Source organism: Triticum urartu, chromosome 3 (genome assembly GCF_003073215.2).
Source record: "Triticum urartu cultivar G1812 chromosome 3, Tu2.1, whole genome shotgun sequence".
NCBI classification, from domain to species: domain Eukaryota; kingdom Viridiplantae; phylum Streptophyta; class Magnoliopsida; order Poales; family Poaceae; genus Triticum; species Triticum urartu.
In genome coordinates, this window is record NC_053024.1 from 62,406,116 (window position 1) to 62,420,906 (window position 14,791).

General features: G+C 43.2%; 2 protein-coding genes across 2 annotated transcripts; one reads left to right on the top strand and one right to left on the bottom strand.

Annotated features, from left to right (window-relative positions):
* The first annotated feature begins 691 nt into the window (after positions 1 to 691).
* LOC125542877 (pyruvate decarboxylase 1-like) lies at positions 692 to 4,893 on the top strand. Its single transcript, XM_048706100.1, has 6 exons — positions 692 to 1,337; positions 2,652 to 2,815; positions 2,907 to 3,557; positions 3,941 to 4,058; positions 4,164 to 4,352; positions 4,514 to 4,893. Exons 1-6 carry the CDS (start codon positions 849 to 851, stop codon positions 4,682 to 4,684), a joined length of 1,782 nt encoding a protein of 593 aa, XP_048562057.1. The 5' UTR covers positions 692 to 848; the 3' UTR covers positions 4,685 to 4,893.
* A 146-nt stretch (positions 4,894 to 5,039) lies between these two features.
* Positions 5,040 to 8,472, bottom strand: LOC125542878 (GABA transporter 1-like). Its single transcript, XM_048706101.1, has 6 exons — positions 8,071 to 8,472; positions 7,827 to 7,949; positions 7,303 to 7,590; positions 7,077 to 7,207; positions 6,777 to 6,992; positions 5,040 to 6,688 (listed from the first exon to the last, which is right to left on the bottom strand). The coding sequence occupies exons 1-6, from the start codon at positions 8,261 to 8,263 to the stop codon at positions 6,305 to 6,307; spliced, it is 1,335 nt and encodes a 444-aa protein (XP_048562058.1). The 5' UTR covers positions 8,264 to 8,472; the 3' UTR covers positions 5,040 to 6,304.
* Positions 8,473 to 14,791: the final 6,319 nt, after the last annotated feature.

The window sequence follows — 14,791 nt, forward strand, 5'->3', positions numbered from 1 at the left end:
TGGTATTTGACAGACGATTCAAAAGATAAAAACATTTTGACAAACAAATCTAAAAAAATGAGAAACTTTCATGCTGCGAAAAGTGAACCATATGCAATGCATGGGTCGTTTGTTGTCAAATCAGAGAAGGCGGAGATGTGATTTTTGCAAGGAGTAACGCTTGACTGGTGATTTCATAAATTAGTCCATTGTTTAGCCGCCGTGACCATGATGTGAAGGTTTGGTTCTTTAATTTCTAAGAGCATCTCCAACAGAAACGTTATATAAGCGACGCACGGTATAAAAATTGCTTTTAGCACGCGCGGACCTGATTTGAAGTCTCCAGCAGCCGCATAAAAAGTGTGAGCGCGCTATAACTAATGTAGCGCGCGCATTAAAAAGACATCGCGCGAAATATATTTAGTGCGCCCGGTCGCGCGCGCTGCAAACTCTGGGCTGCTGCAGATGGGACCGCTTGATTGGGACCGCTAGACTCGCGCGCTGCATATTTTACACTGCTTGTTGAAGCAAACGTTTTCTAACGTCTTAAAAAAACTACTTACACGGTGTAAACTCATTTTTTAAGCGCCACGTATTTGGCAGCTGTTGAAGATGGTCTAAAAGTTGGGCCTTTGCCCTTTTCTCGAATGAAAGGAATAAAATGGAGCCACGCGCCACTTGTTCCCTTCGTCTAGAAGCCGCCCGCCTGCGCTGCCCGGCGACGTGTCGCCTCGCCACTAGCCTCCAACTGTCCGACGCCCACATCACGAGCGCCAAGCAGCCGACTTTTCCAAGCACGAACCTTCTCCCCTCCTCCACCGCGGCCAGGAAGGACCTCCGCGCCAACCGCCGCCCTCCCTGCCCTCGCCATGGACATCGGCTCGATTCCTTCCCCGGCGGACGCCGCGGCGCCGCCCTCAGCGGCCGCCGTGCCGCGGGAGGCCACGCTGGGGCGCCACCTCGCGCACCGCCTGGCCGAGGTCGGCGCGCGCGAGGTCTTCACCGTGCCGGGGGACTTCAACCTGACGCTCCTCGACGAGCTGGAGGCGGAGCAGCCGTCCGGCGGCGGGGTGCGGCTCGTGGGGTGCTGCAACGAGCTCAACGCCGCCTACGCCGCCGACGGCTACGCCCGCGCGCGCGACGGCGGGGTCGGCGCCTGCGCGGTCACCTTCACCGTCGGCGGGCTCAGCGCCATCAACGCCGTCGCCGGAGCCTTCAGCGAGAACCTCCCCGTCATCTGCATCGTCGGGGGCCCCAACAGCAACGACTACGGCAGCAACCGGATCCTCCACCACACCATCGGCATCCCCGATTTCACGCAGGAGCTCCGCTGCTTCCAGAACGTCACCTGCTATCAGGCACGTCTCCTTGCGTAGTTGTTCAGTTTTACTGTCATTTCTCAAGAGGAAATGCTCTGATTTTGTTAGGGATTTTGGCACTGCTTAGATTTTAGGGGAAAGTTTATTTTATACTGTATTCAGTTTGGTCGATAGACTGGATATGTAGTCTAATTCGCAATTCCCTTTGTGACATGTTCAGTTTGTGAGATGTTCTCCATGTCCAGTAGTCTGGGTTTTGGGTTTTAGTTGATTGTCAGGGAATGGCTCTGCTGCAGTTCTAGCACTGTCTGTCTGTCACGACGATTCTAAAATTTGTAGAGACTGATAGAATCGGTTCATGCTTTCTTGAACTTAGGGATTGATAATTTTGTTTATACTGCAACTACGAAAAATCTCTTTTTCTGAGATAAAATTGTTCTCTGAATATTGAGTTATTTACTAGGGGGTGCATGTAATCCTTGACTGGAGATCACCGGATTCATTGTTGGACATGTTGTTTGCTCCAAACTAAAAACAGGCTTTCCAGACCAATATACAGTACTGCCTCCGTTCCGAGTTATAAGATGTTTTGGATATTTCAATATTAACAACATACGGATTGAAATGAGTGAACGAACACACTAAAACGTGTCTATATACATCCGATTCAGGAAAAAGTTAGAACACCTTATAATTTGGAACAGAGGGAGTAGCTGTTAGCCTGTTACACTTATTGGCTTATTGGTTTAGAAATAGGATTCTCCAATATAGAAACAGGGACAGTACCCCATTTTCGAAGGATAAGTCCTTCTGTCTTCTGACTTGGACTATGCTTAACAACTTCATGCATAACTTTTAGTCCATTACAGTGCTTGGTGCATCAGTTGTATCTCTCGCTTGATTATCCATTACTCCCTCCGTTCCAAATTACTCGTCGCAGAAATGGATGTATCTAGAACTAAAATACATCTAGATACATCCATACCTGTGACAAGTAATTCGGAACGGAGGGAGTACTTTTGTACTTCTAAGTTAGTTTGGATGGCGTATATGAATAATATGATAATTGATAATTCTGTAAGACAATTAAACTCCAAGAATGATTTCACTGTACACGCATAAATTTGTATATTAACAGAATGAGGAAATAAAGCGTTCATATACGGGAAATTAAATGAACATGTCTGACTACACAGAAGGTTAAGAGGAGACTAAACCTTCACCTTCCGCAGATGATATGTATGCTTGGTAATGTGAATTTAATTTAAAAGTGAAAAGGCAAGATATCTATATGAGCATGGCGATTTTTATTTTATTTTTTGCTATGATATGACCTCATTTCATAAATTGCAGGCTGTGGTGAACAACTTGGAGGATGCACATGAACAGATTGACACTGCCATTTCCACTGCACTGAAGGAGAGCAAGCCTGTTTACATCAGCATCAGCTGCAACCTCCCATCGATCCCGCATCCTACCTTTAGCCGCCATCCTGTCCCTTTCTTTCTCTCCCCAAAGTAAGTTGGCATGCTCCCTGTATGCGCATAATGACGATGAGATGGCAGTTGGCTCGGTATTACTGATGTTGATGAACTGTTCATTTGTCAGACTGTCAAACCAGATGACCTTGGAAGCAGCAGTGGAGACAGCTGCGGCTTTTCTGAACAAATCAGTCAAGCCGGTCCTTGTTGGCGGACCAAAGATGAGGGTGGCCAAAGCATGCGAGGCCTTCGTAGAGCTGGCTGATGCATGCGGTTATCCGGTTGCAGCGATGCCTTCTGCAAAGGGGCTTGTGCCAGAGCACCATTCTAGATTTATCGGCACATACTGGGGTGCTGTCAGCACTCCGTTCTGTGCTGAGATTGTGGAGTCAGCTGATGCCTATTTGTTTGCCGGCCCGATATTTAACGACTACAGCTCGGTTGGGTACTCACTTCTTCTCAAGAAGGAGAAGGCCATCATTGTCCAGCCGGACCGAGTGGTGATTGGGAACGGGCCTGCATTTGGGTGTGTTCTGATGAAGGACTTCCTGCATGCACTTGGAACCCGGCTGAAGAAGAACACAGCTGCCTACGACAACTACAGTCGGATTTTTGTGCCTCAGGGCGAACCCCTTTCCTCTGCGCCTGGAGAGCCCTTGAGAGTGAATGTACTTTTCAAGCATGTTCAGAAAATGTTGTCTGGCAACTCAGCTGTTATAGCAGAGACCGGGGACTCATGGTTTAACTGCCAGAAGCTGAAACTACCAGAAGGCTGTGGGTAAGCTCCCCTGAAATGTTCCAGAGCTCAAACTTCTGTATTGGTTGTTGGTCACATCCGTTCTTTTAGTATTTTTAATTTAGGTATAGTTGGATTATATCCAGATATTTTGTTCTGATTTTCTTTTTGCAAATTGATTATTTATCCGGGAGAATTTGATAAAATGCCCCATAGTAGTTAGAACTTTGATAAAATAACCCGTGATGTGTCACCGATTAGTGAGGCCATATTATCAACTGGTTTCCTGCAAGAATCTCGAAAATGAATGATAGAAGTCTAGACTAATTTTACATTGGTAACAATTGACAAGCCTTGTTTGTGTCAGTAAGTAGGATGTATACTGTTCAGTTTATGTTTAATTAAACACCATTTTCTTTTGGTAGGTATGAATTTCAGATGCAATATGGATCAATTGGTTGGTCTGTGGGTGCAACTCTGGGATATGCCCAGGCTGCTAAGGATAAGCGAGTCATTTCCTTCATTGGAGATGGCAGCTTTCAGGTATAAAAAAAAATCAGAATCACCAATCGTTCTATCCTATACTATTAAATGTAAAGCTCTATAAAAATATGCGGCTAAGAAAGATTTAATTGAGCTGGTATATAGGTGACGGCACAAGAAGTGTCGACGATGCTCCGGTGGGAACAGAACAACATCATCTTTCTCATAAACAACGGGGGTTATACCATTGAGGTGGAGATCCATGACGGCCCTTACAACATCATCAAGAACTGGAACTACACCGGCGTGGTGGAAGCATTCCATAATGGCGAGGGCAAGTGCTATACGGCCAAGGTTGGTGTTACACTTGTAATCTATATTTACTTATACGGCTAAAAAAAATTTAGAAAGGTTTTTTGAAACTGCCAGCCGGGGGAAAGACTCCCCACCTGAATATATTTCAAAATGTTTAAAAAGTACTGCATTGCAATGACATTTCACCCTTGTGTCTGTAGGTCCGAACAGAGGAGGAACTGAAGAAAGCAATCGAGGCATCCCTAGGACCCAACAAGGACAGCCTGTGCTTTATAGAGGTAATTGTGCACAAGGATGACACTAGTAAAGAGCTTCTTGAGTGGGGTTCTAGGGTTTCCGCCGCGAATAGCCGCCCACCAAATCCCCAGTGACACATCAGGTCTCCACAAGATCCTCATCCAGCTTAATGATGTCATGTGGAAGTTCTGAATAGATGTTACTGTTCTCTGAATAAATCATCCATTTGAGTCCATTGCTGTTGCAAGTGCTCATGGTTACTGTACATAGATGGTCTTAGTTCAGGAACCTGTGCTTGTATATTACTTCAATAAATCTGAAATCGATGTCGTAGCCAGCTAAAGACGCTCTTGATTTTGGCATCTTTCTTGATTTTGACAACAGTTTCAAGCTGGTTGTGTTTCTCAAAAGCATTAGTAAGACGAAACAAGTTGCGTTTCTAGAATGCGAAGAAGATTCAGTTATGTGGTGAAGTAGCAGAGTAATTCAATGGTGCACTCTTGGGTGAAAACAATTTCTGAATGTCAAAATATTACAGAAAGAACACTGTCTGTTTTGCGTTTGTAAACTTTCATGGGAGATGGTTATTTTGCACCCTGTGCACAAAAAAAAGTTTCAGTGCTCTTTTGCTATGAAAATTTACATGGGTGTAAAGAACTTGAATTTATACCTAACAAAAGTAAAAGATGTGTTTCACATCTCTACCTAACCTAATATTAAAGTGAGGTGTCTCTCTCGACACTTTCACATCTCTAACTTAATATCTGTCTCTACCTAATATTAAAGGGAGGTGTCTGTCTCGACACTTGACCATGATATTTAGACCAAATTTAGCAGTAGTGACATTTGGGACCAGGAAAGTGGCAGTTTTCAAAATGTTTTCCAGCTGGTATGATTTAATTTAATTTATTTCAAACCATTTGCAGCAGCCCAATTTTATATGAGTAAGACACAAATTCACATGAAACCTTTCTCCTCATTCACCTCACAAACCTTGGCCAATTCTAAGATTGATGAATTTAGGCTGTTGTTGACCAGCATCAATTGAACAGCAGAGGAAACTCCAGAACATGCACATGGCTACATGAATGAAGTTCTCATCTACTACCTTGGCATGGTAGTAAGTACCGACCGCACAGCCGATTTTGCCAAGAGAGGCCCTCTTCAAGGTTGTTTCTGGTGCACCCAGCCATATCTCAGACTCTATAATAACAGTTCTTCTCAGTGACAGGGTGAAAAGGTTTAGTGTCAATGCTGTTGCAGGCATTGACCTGAAATTGTCAGAGGAGTTTGCAGAAGACAGATTTCACACCACTAGGTTGTCGGACCTTAGAATGCTCAGTTCAATATGAGAATCAATTCTTGACGAAATTTAATGTGTCCTAGTCCTACACTTTGTGTTTAGAAGGGAATGCACTATTGTTATGTATGATGTCATGATTTATATGACAGCATCCATCATGTATGCTTTGCTCTAGGTTCTTCTATTACAGTGGTATGCTTATTCGTTGCTTTCTTGATATCTTTTTTCATGAATTGTAAGTCGATTTCTGTGGTCATCGAAGTCTGAGATGTCTGTGTTTTGATTCTGATCCTATATATGTTTCAAAAATGTGACTCAACTTACAAAATGAGTCCCCATGTACTATTGTATATGACATTGCATATTACTACCTGGCATCTAACACTGGCACAAACAAACCTACATCTAAATGAACTGATGCACAGAGCAACCTGATATAACTTAACTATGATCACATGTCATGGAAGAACTTGTAGGTCTTGACATCGAGCGCAATTGCTCTGATGGCGCCAGTGCACGCAAGAACTCCGATGACAGAGAACAAGACGGCGCCGGAGCAGCAAAGGGCCTTGACAGTACGCCGCAGGCCCAGGTTTTTGGGCAGCTTCCCGGCCTTGAGAAATGCCAATGCAGGCAGCACAAAGTCCAGTGGGGTGAACCCAACCGCTCCACAAACTGATACAAAGTCCCCAAAGAATGGCATTGCGGCGGCAACAAGGGTGATCGTCGCCATGTATGCAGAGGTGTACATCAGTCGCCACAGCCATGCTCTGTACGCCGTGTTCTTCGCCTGAATGCGCTCTTCAAAGTGCGCGTATGTCGGCCTGCAGTATATCTTTGTGAAGAAGAGGTACAGTTAGTTACTGGATGGTTGCCAAGAAACTTCTGATGGAAGTAGCACGTTTGCCATAAGTTACAGTTACCTGAAAGCAACCTGTGATCTGAATGACTGCAAATATGTTTGCCATTACAATTGCCCATCTTGGGACAGTCAGGGAGGACAAGATGTATGGCTGGACTTCAGAGCCAAATGCCCAATAGCCACTGAATGCCAGTGTCCAGTAGGACTCGACGATCAATGTGTACGCCGTCGAGACACCCTTGTACATGTTTGTCGTCGCCGGTTCTCGCACGGTGCTCTGCATTTCAGCCAGTTTTACACAAGGAATGATTGATTGTACACTTAATTCATCGATACATCAACTGAATTTTCAGGTGGGCACCTGGATTTCTGGCAGCATTGCATCACCAAATGAGAAGGCTATTGTGCCCAGTGCATTGAAACCTCTGAAGACCTTAGTTCCGGTGCTTCCTTGCAGGCTGTAGCCAACATCATTTCGGTCAACCCGATATCCTGCGGTAGTGCGGTAGCCAGCAGAGGATGCTGTCAGATTGTTTCATATCTTCAGCAATTTCAGTACTTTATGATGAAAATTTACTGAATTTTACCATCGTATATCGTGACACCGATGGCTGTCCCGGCAAACCCAATGGTGGACGCAGTGCAGGTAGCATTCACCCACCGGAGCGAATGGATGTCGGGAAGCTGCGAGAGAAACAGCTCGAACGCGCCGAAGAGGAGGATGAGGTGCTGCAGCGTCATCGCGCCATGGTCGGCGGCGTAGTAGTGCTTGTAGACGGCCTTGAGGCTGCTGCCGGCCGCAATCTGGATCGCAATGTTGTTGCCAACCGACGCCACTTGCTGGAAGAACGACACATACCAGTAGCCCCATGGACCTGATCAACAAAGTACAGAGTCACTCTCAAGGTAAATTTTCACCAACTATTGTGCTGTTAACACTTAACAGTCGATGTTGAATCATAAGTGCACCATTGACGAGAATTGCAGTTAAATGATCAAAAGAGCATTTCTCTCAGCAACTTTCTTTTGCAACAATAAAAAAGGTTTCTGCAGTTACAGTATTCGTCAGATGGTAAGAACTACTATTTGTTGGAAGGAAAATTGCACTGACCAAATATGCTTTGTGCGAGCAGCCGGTAGCTGGTGTGCTTCTCCCCGTTCCACTGCCACAGCGAGGCAACGGCCAGGCTAGAACACCAGGTGACCAGCGTCCCTATCACCAAGCTGCAAACACCTGTGGGAAAAACAGAGCCGCTAATCACCCGATCAAAAAATAACCAACCAGAGAATTTACACCATACGGTAAATAAACAGTATGGCGATTGTTAATAGCACATCGGTTTGTGAAAATTTACCCAGAGGCCAGCCCAAGGATGCGAGGGCAAAGGGCAAGGGAGCGTAGGCTGCCGGCGTGGCGATCGTCGTCGCCACGTGGACCGCCGCGTGCCTCCACGTGCCCTTCCCTCCCTCGGCGGCGCCGTCCTTGTCCACGCCGGCTTCGCCGGCCTGGTCCTCCTGGGCACCGCCTCTCGCCGTCGCCGGTGACATGCCCACTGCTGCTGCTCCTCTTCACTGGACTTCAGTAAGAACTAAGAAGAGCTTGAGGGCGAGTGATCCGCTGGCTTATGTCACGCCTCTTATCTGGTGTTGACCCAGGCGGTTTCTGCACTGAAGAACGGAAGCGGAGAAAGATGGACTCATCTCATATTGGAGTAGCGTGGAAATGGAATACATGCTTTGGCATGGAACAACGAAAACCAACCGCTTCTTTCCAAGTACACCCTCTGTCCCCAAATAAATGTCTCAATCTTAGTATAATTTTATATCAAAGCTAATACAAAGTTAAGACACTTATTTTGAGACAAAGAAAATAGTATATGCTACTGTTTTGTGAGGAAAGTTAGATCCATATATTATTACCAAGGACTAAGCAAAGATACAGTAAAAACATCTCCAACAAGGCGCGCAACGCTTGGCACGCTAAAAAAGCGTTTACAACGTCTATGTAGCCAGTTTTTACGCGCCGCTGTGCGCTGGCTCCAACGTCCGCTATAAAAAATTGCGCGCGCGCCGCTCTAGCAGACGCGTTATATTTCTTCTTCTTCTACTCCGACCCGATACACATTCAGCATCGTGTGATACTATAGGCATAGATAAATAAACAAGAGATAAAAACGATACATAGATAGTTTATATCCTCCTCCTATGATAGATAAAAAACTACTCCTCGTCGACCTCCTTCTCTGACTTCGACTCCGCCTCGGTGATGTCCTCCTCCGATGTCTCAATGAAGGCGTCAAGGTATCGATTGTCGTTGGAGTCCTAGGACGACCAGGACGAGGCTGCTCCTAGGTCGATGTTGAATTGAGCAGCCGCCTTCCGTGTACGCTTGTCCTTCTTTGTCCTCCTTTGCGCGAGAACCAGCGCTCTTTAATGACGTCCTGTGGGAAGCGTTGGCACCACAACTTCATGGCTTCCTTGTCCATCTCGGCGAGGCTGAGACAGCGCTCCCACCTCCTGTTGTCACAACGATCCTCGTCGGTGATAAACCGCGGGGGAAGGCGCCCGCTCCTACACCAGCCCGCGTCGGCATCTCCGGAAAGTTCATGTCCCTACGAGGCCACCATGTCAACTTATTAACATCCCCATGGAAAAAATAAACATGGCAAAAAAGCCATGGCAACTACGAAAGCAGTCCTTTTATTTATGTAAGAAAATCACAAGTTCATCGCCAAGTTATGGGAAAAAAATTCTATTTTTACCATGACCTGAAGGGATACGGTTATTAAGTTACACTATTAGGGAAAAGACTATACACAAAATCTTACCGGCATCACTCTTTAAAATAAAGCGTTGCTGCTATGTAGCAGTAGCGCGCGCATACAAAACTCGCTGCTAAAATAAATGTAGCAGTATCACGCCTGCTCTGAGACGCGTTACTGCTATAATTGCCACGACGCCGCCACGGGGCTAGTTCTAGCAGCAGCGCGTTAATACGAAGAGCACTACTGCTACGGATCATAGCAGTAGCGCATTTCCACAATAACCTACTGCTAAGTTTACTACAAAAATGTAGTCCCACCTCGCTCCGTGAAGAGAGTTTCTACCACCTTAAATATGTTACTTCTCAAACTTTCACAAGCACTTGGTCTTCATTGAACTCTATGTGTAGCATAAACCGGTGAGGACTCATATTAACAAATCAGATTGTACACAAAAAGATCATTGATGATCAATGTATTTTTATGTCTATTTTTACATGTTGATGATGTCTACTACACAACCTTCTTCTTGTAGAAATTGTTGGGCCTCCAAGTGCAGAGGTTTGTAGGACAGTAGCAAATTTCCCTCAAGTGGATGACCTAAGATTTATCAATCCGTAGGAGGCGTAGGATGAAGATGGTCTCTCTCAAGCAACCCTGCAACAAAATAACAAAGAGTCTCTTGTGTCCCCAACACACCCAATACAATGGTAAATTGTATAGGTGCACTAGTTCGGCGAAAAGATGGTGATACAAGTGCAATATGGATAGTAAATAATAGTTTTTGTAATCTGAAAATATAAAAACAGCAAGGTAACTAATGATAAAAGTGAGCGTAAACGGTATTGCAATGCGTTGAAATAAGGCCTAGGGTTCATACTTTCGCTAGTGTAAATTTCCTCAACAATACTAACATAATTGGATCACATAACTATCCCTCAACATGCAACAAAGAGTCACTCCAAAGTCACTAATAGCGGAGAACGAACGAAGAGATTATGGTAGGGTACGAAACCACCTCAAAGTTATTCTTTCCAATCAATCCATTGGGCTATTCCTATAAGTGTCACAAACAGCCCTAGAGTTCGTACTAGAATAACACCTTAAGACACAAATCAACCAAAACCCTAATGTCACCTAGATACTCCAATGTCACCTCAAGTATCCGTGGTATGATTATACGATATGCATCACACAATCTCAGATTCATCTATTCAACCAACACAAAGGACCTCAAAGAGTGCCCCAAAGTTCTACCGGAGAATCACGACGAAAACGTGTGCCAACCCCTATGCATAGGTTCCCAATGTCACGAAACCCGCAAGTTGATCACCAAGACATACATCAAGTGGCACATGATATCCCATTGTCACCATAGATATTCACGGCAAGACATACATCAAGTGTTCTCAAGTCTTTAAAGACTCAATTCTATAAGATTACTTCAAAGGGGAAACTCAATTCATTACACGAGAGAAGAGGGGGGAAGAAACATCATAGGATCCAAATATAATAGCAAAGCTCGCGATACATCAAGATCGTATCATCTCAAGAACACGAGAGAGAGAGAGAGAGAGAGAAAGAGAGAGATTAAACACATAGCTACTGGTACATACCCTCAGCCCCGAGGGAGAACTACTCCCTCCTCGTCATGGAGAGCACTGGGATGATGAAGGTGGCCACCGGAGAGGGATTGCCCCCTCCGGCAGGGTGCCGGAATGGGTCTAGATTGGCTTTCGGTGGCTGCGGAGACTTCTGGCGGCGGAACTCCTGATCTATTGTGCGTTCTGGAAGTTTTAGGGTATATGGAGTTATATAGGCAGAAGAAGCACGTCAGGGGAGCCACGGGGGTCCCACGAGGCAGGGGGCGCGCCCCCCACCCTCGTGGGAAGCTCCCGTATCTTTTGATGTGGGGTCCAAGTCCATCAGGTGTGTTTCCTTCCAAAAATAACTTCTCCAGTTGATTTCGTTCCGTTTCGACTCCGTCTGATATTCCTTTTCTTCAAAACACTGAAATAGGCATAAAACAGTAAATCTGGGCTGGGCCTCCGGTCAATAGGTTAGTCCCAAAAATAATATAAAAGTGGAAAATAAAGCCCAATATTGCCTAAAACAGTAGATAATATAGCATGGAGCAATCAAAAATTATAGATACGTTGGAGACGTATCAAGCATCCCCAAGCTTAATTCCTGCTCGTCCTCGAGTAGGTAATGATAAAAAAGAATTTTTGATGCGGAGTGCTACTTGGCATAATTTCAATGTAATTCTTCTTAATTGTGGCATGAATATTCAGATCCATAAGATTCAATACAAAAGTTTAATATTGACATAAAAATAATAATACTTCAAGCATACTAACAAAGCAATTATGTCTTCTCAAAATAACATGGCTAAAGAAAGCTATCCCTACAAAATCATATAGTCTGGCTATGCTCCATCTTCACCACACAACATATTTAAATCATGCACAACCCCGATGACAAGCCAAGCAATTGTTTCATACTTTTGATGTTCTCAATTTTTTTCAATCTTCACGCAATACATGAGCATGAACCATGGATATAGCACTATAGGTGGAATAGAATGGTGGTTGTGGAGAGGACAAAAAGGGAGAAGATAGTCTCACATCGACTAGGCGTATCAACGGGCTATGAAGATGTCCATCAATAGATATCAATGTGAGTGAGTAGGGATTGCCATGCAACGGATGCACTAGAGCTATAAGTGTATGAAAGCTCAACAAAGGAAACTAGTGGGTGTGCATCCAACTTGCTTGCTCACGAAGACCTAGGGCACTTTAGGAGGCCCATTGTTGGAATATACAAGCCAAGTTATATAATGAAAAATTCCCACTAGTATATGAAAGTGACAGAACAAGAGACTCTCTATCATAAAGATCATGGTGCTACTTTGAAGCACAAGTGTGGAAAAAGAATAGTAGCATTGTCCCTTTTATTTTTTATTTGGCCTTTCCTTTTTTTATTTGGCCTTTATTTTTTTTTATTTGGCCCCTTTTTTATGGTCTTTCTCTTTTTTTGGGACAATGCTCTATTGAATGATGATCATCACACTTATATTTATTTACAACTCAATGATTACAACTTGATACTAGAACAAGATATGACTCTATATGAATGCCTCTGGCGGTGTACCGGGATGTGCAATGACTCATGAGTGACATGTATGAAAGAATTATGAATGGTGGCTTTGCCACAAATACGATGTCAACTACACAATCATGCTAAGCAATATGACAATGATGAATGTGTCATGATGAACTAGATGGTGGAAAGTTGCATGGCAATATATCTCGGAATGGCTATGGAAATGCCATAATAGGTAGATGGTAGGTGTATAATACCGGCGAAAGGTGCACGGTATTAGAGAGGCTAGCAAAGGTGGAAGGGTGAGAGTGTGTATAATCCATGGACTCAACATTAGTCATAAAGAACTCATATACTTATTGCAAAAATCTAGAAGTTATCAAAGTAAAGTATTACACGCATGCTCCTAGGGGGATAGATTGGTAGGAAAAGACCATCGCTCGTCCCCGACCGCCACTCATAAGGAAGACAATCAATAAATAAATCATGCTCCGACTTCGTCACATAACGGTTCACCATACGTGCATGCTACGGGAATCACAAACTTCAACACAAGTATTTCTCAAATTCACAACTACTCAACTAGCATGACTCTAATATTACCATCCTCATATCTCAAAACAATCATCAAGTATCAAAACTTCTCTTAGTATTCAACACACTAATAAGAGAATTTTATTATTCTTGAATACCTAGCATATTAGGATTTTAAGAAAATTACCATGCTATTTAAGACTCTCAAAATAATATAAGTGAAGCATGATAGTTCATCTATTTCTTCAAAATAAAACTACCACCATGCTCTAAAAGATATAAGTGAAGCACTAGAGCAAATGACAAACTACTCCGAAAGATATAAGTGAAGATCAATGAGTAGTCGAATAATTATGCAACTATGTGAAGACTCTCTAACATTTAATAATTTCAGATATTGGTATTTTATTCAAACAGCAAGCGAAGCAAAATAAAATGACATCTAAGAATAGCAAACATCATGTGAAGAAGCAAAAACTTAGGATCAACCGATACTAACCGATAATTGTTGAAGAAGAAAGGTGGGATGCCAACCGGGGTATCCCCAAGCTTAGATGCTTGAGACTTCTTGAAATATTATCTTGGGGTGCCTTGGGCATCCCCAAGCTTGAGTTTTTGTGTCTCCTTAATTTCTCTCATATCAAGGTCTCCCTAAACCTTAAAAGCTTCATCCACACAAAACTCAACAAGGACTCGTGAGGTAAGTTAGTATAAATCATTGCCAAAACCTTATTATACTCTATTGTAGCAAATCACTAAAATTATTATTCAACATTTCATACTAAATGCCTCTGCATATTTAATAGCTCTATCATCAAATAGAATCATTAAAGAAGCAAACATATGCAAACAATGCAAACATAACAGCAATCTGCCTAAACAGGATAGTCTGTAAAGAATGCAGCAGCATCCATACTTCCCTAGCTCCAAAAATTAGGAAAGAAAATTCCCACTGTAGTAAATTTATCAGAGCTTAATATGCAAAAGGTTTCAACATTTTATCACATTCTGACTTTTCTAGGAAATTATTGCAACAGCGGTAAACTTTCTGTTTTCAAACAGCAACATGTATACTTGTAACATAGGCATAGTAAAGGCTATCAATGCCACTTTTATTGAAATAAAATATGCAAACCATTGTTCTAAATAACAGCAAGCAAATCCTAACAAAATAAATTGATGCTTCAAACAAAACACATATCATGTGGTAAATAAAAATATAGCTCCAAGTAAAGTTACCGATGAACGAAAACGAAAGAGGGGATGCCTTCCGGGGCATCCCCAAGCTTGGCTCTTGGCTATCCTTGAATATTACCTTGGGGTGCCTTGGGCATCCCCAATATTAGGCTCTTGCCACTCCTTATTCCATAGTCCATTGAATCCTTACCCAAAACTTGAAAACTTCACAACACAAAACTTAACAGAAAACTCGTAAGCTCCGTTAATATAAGAAAATAAATCACCACTTCAAGTTACTGTAATGAACTCATTCTTTATTTATATTAGTGTTAAACCTACTGTATTACAACTTCTCTATGGTTTATAAACTATTTTAATAGCCATAGATTCATCAAAATAAGTAAACAACACATGAAAAACAGAATCTGTCAAAAACAGAACAGTCTGTAGTAATCTGGATTAAACGTATACTTCTGGAACTCATAAAATTCTCAAA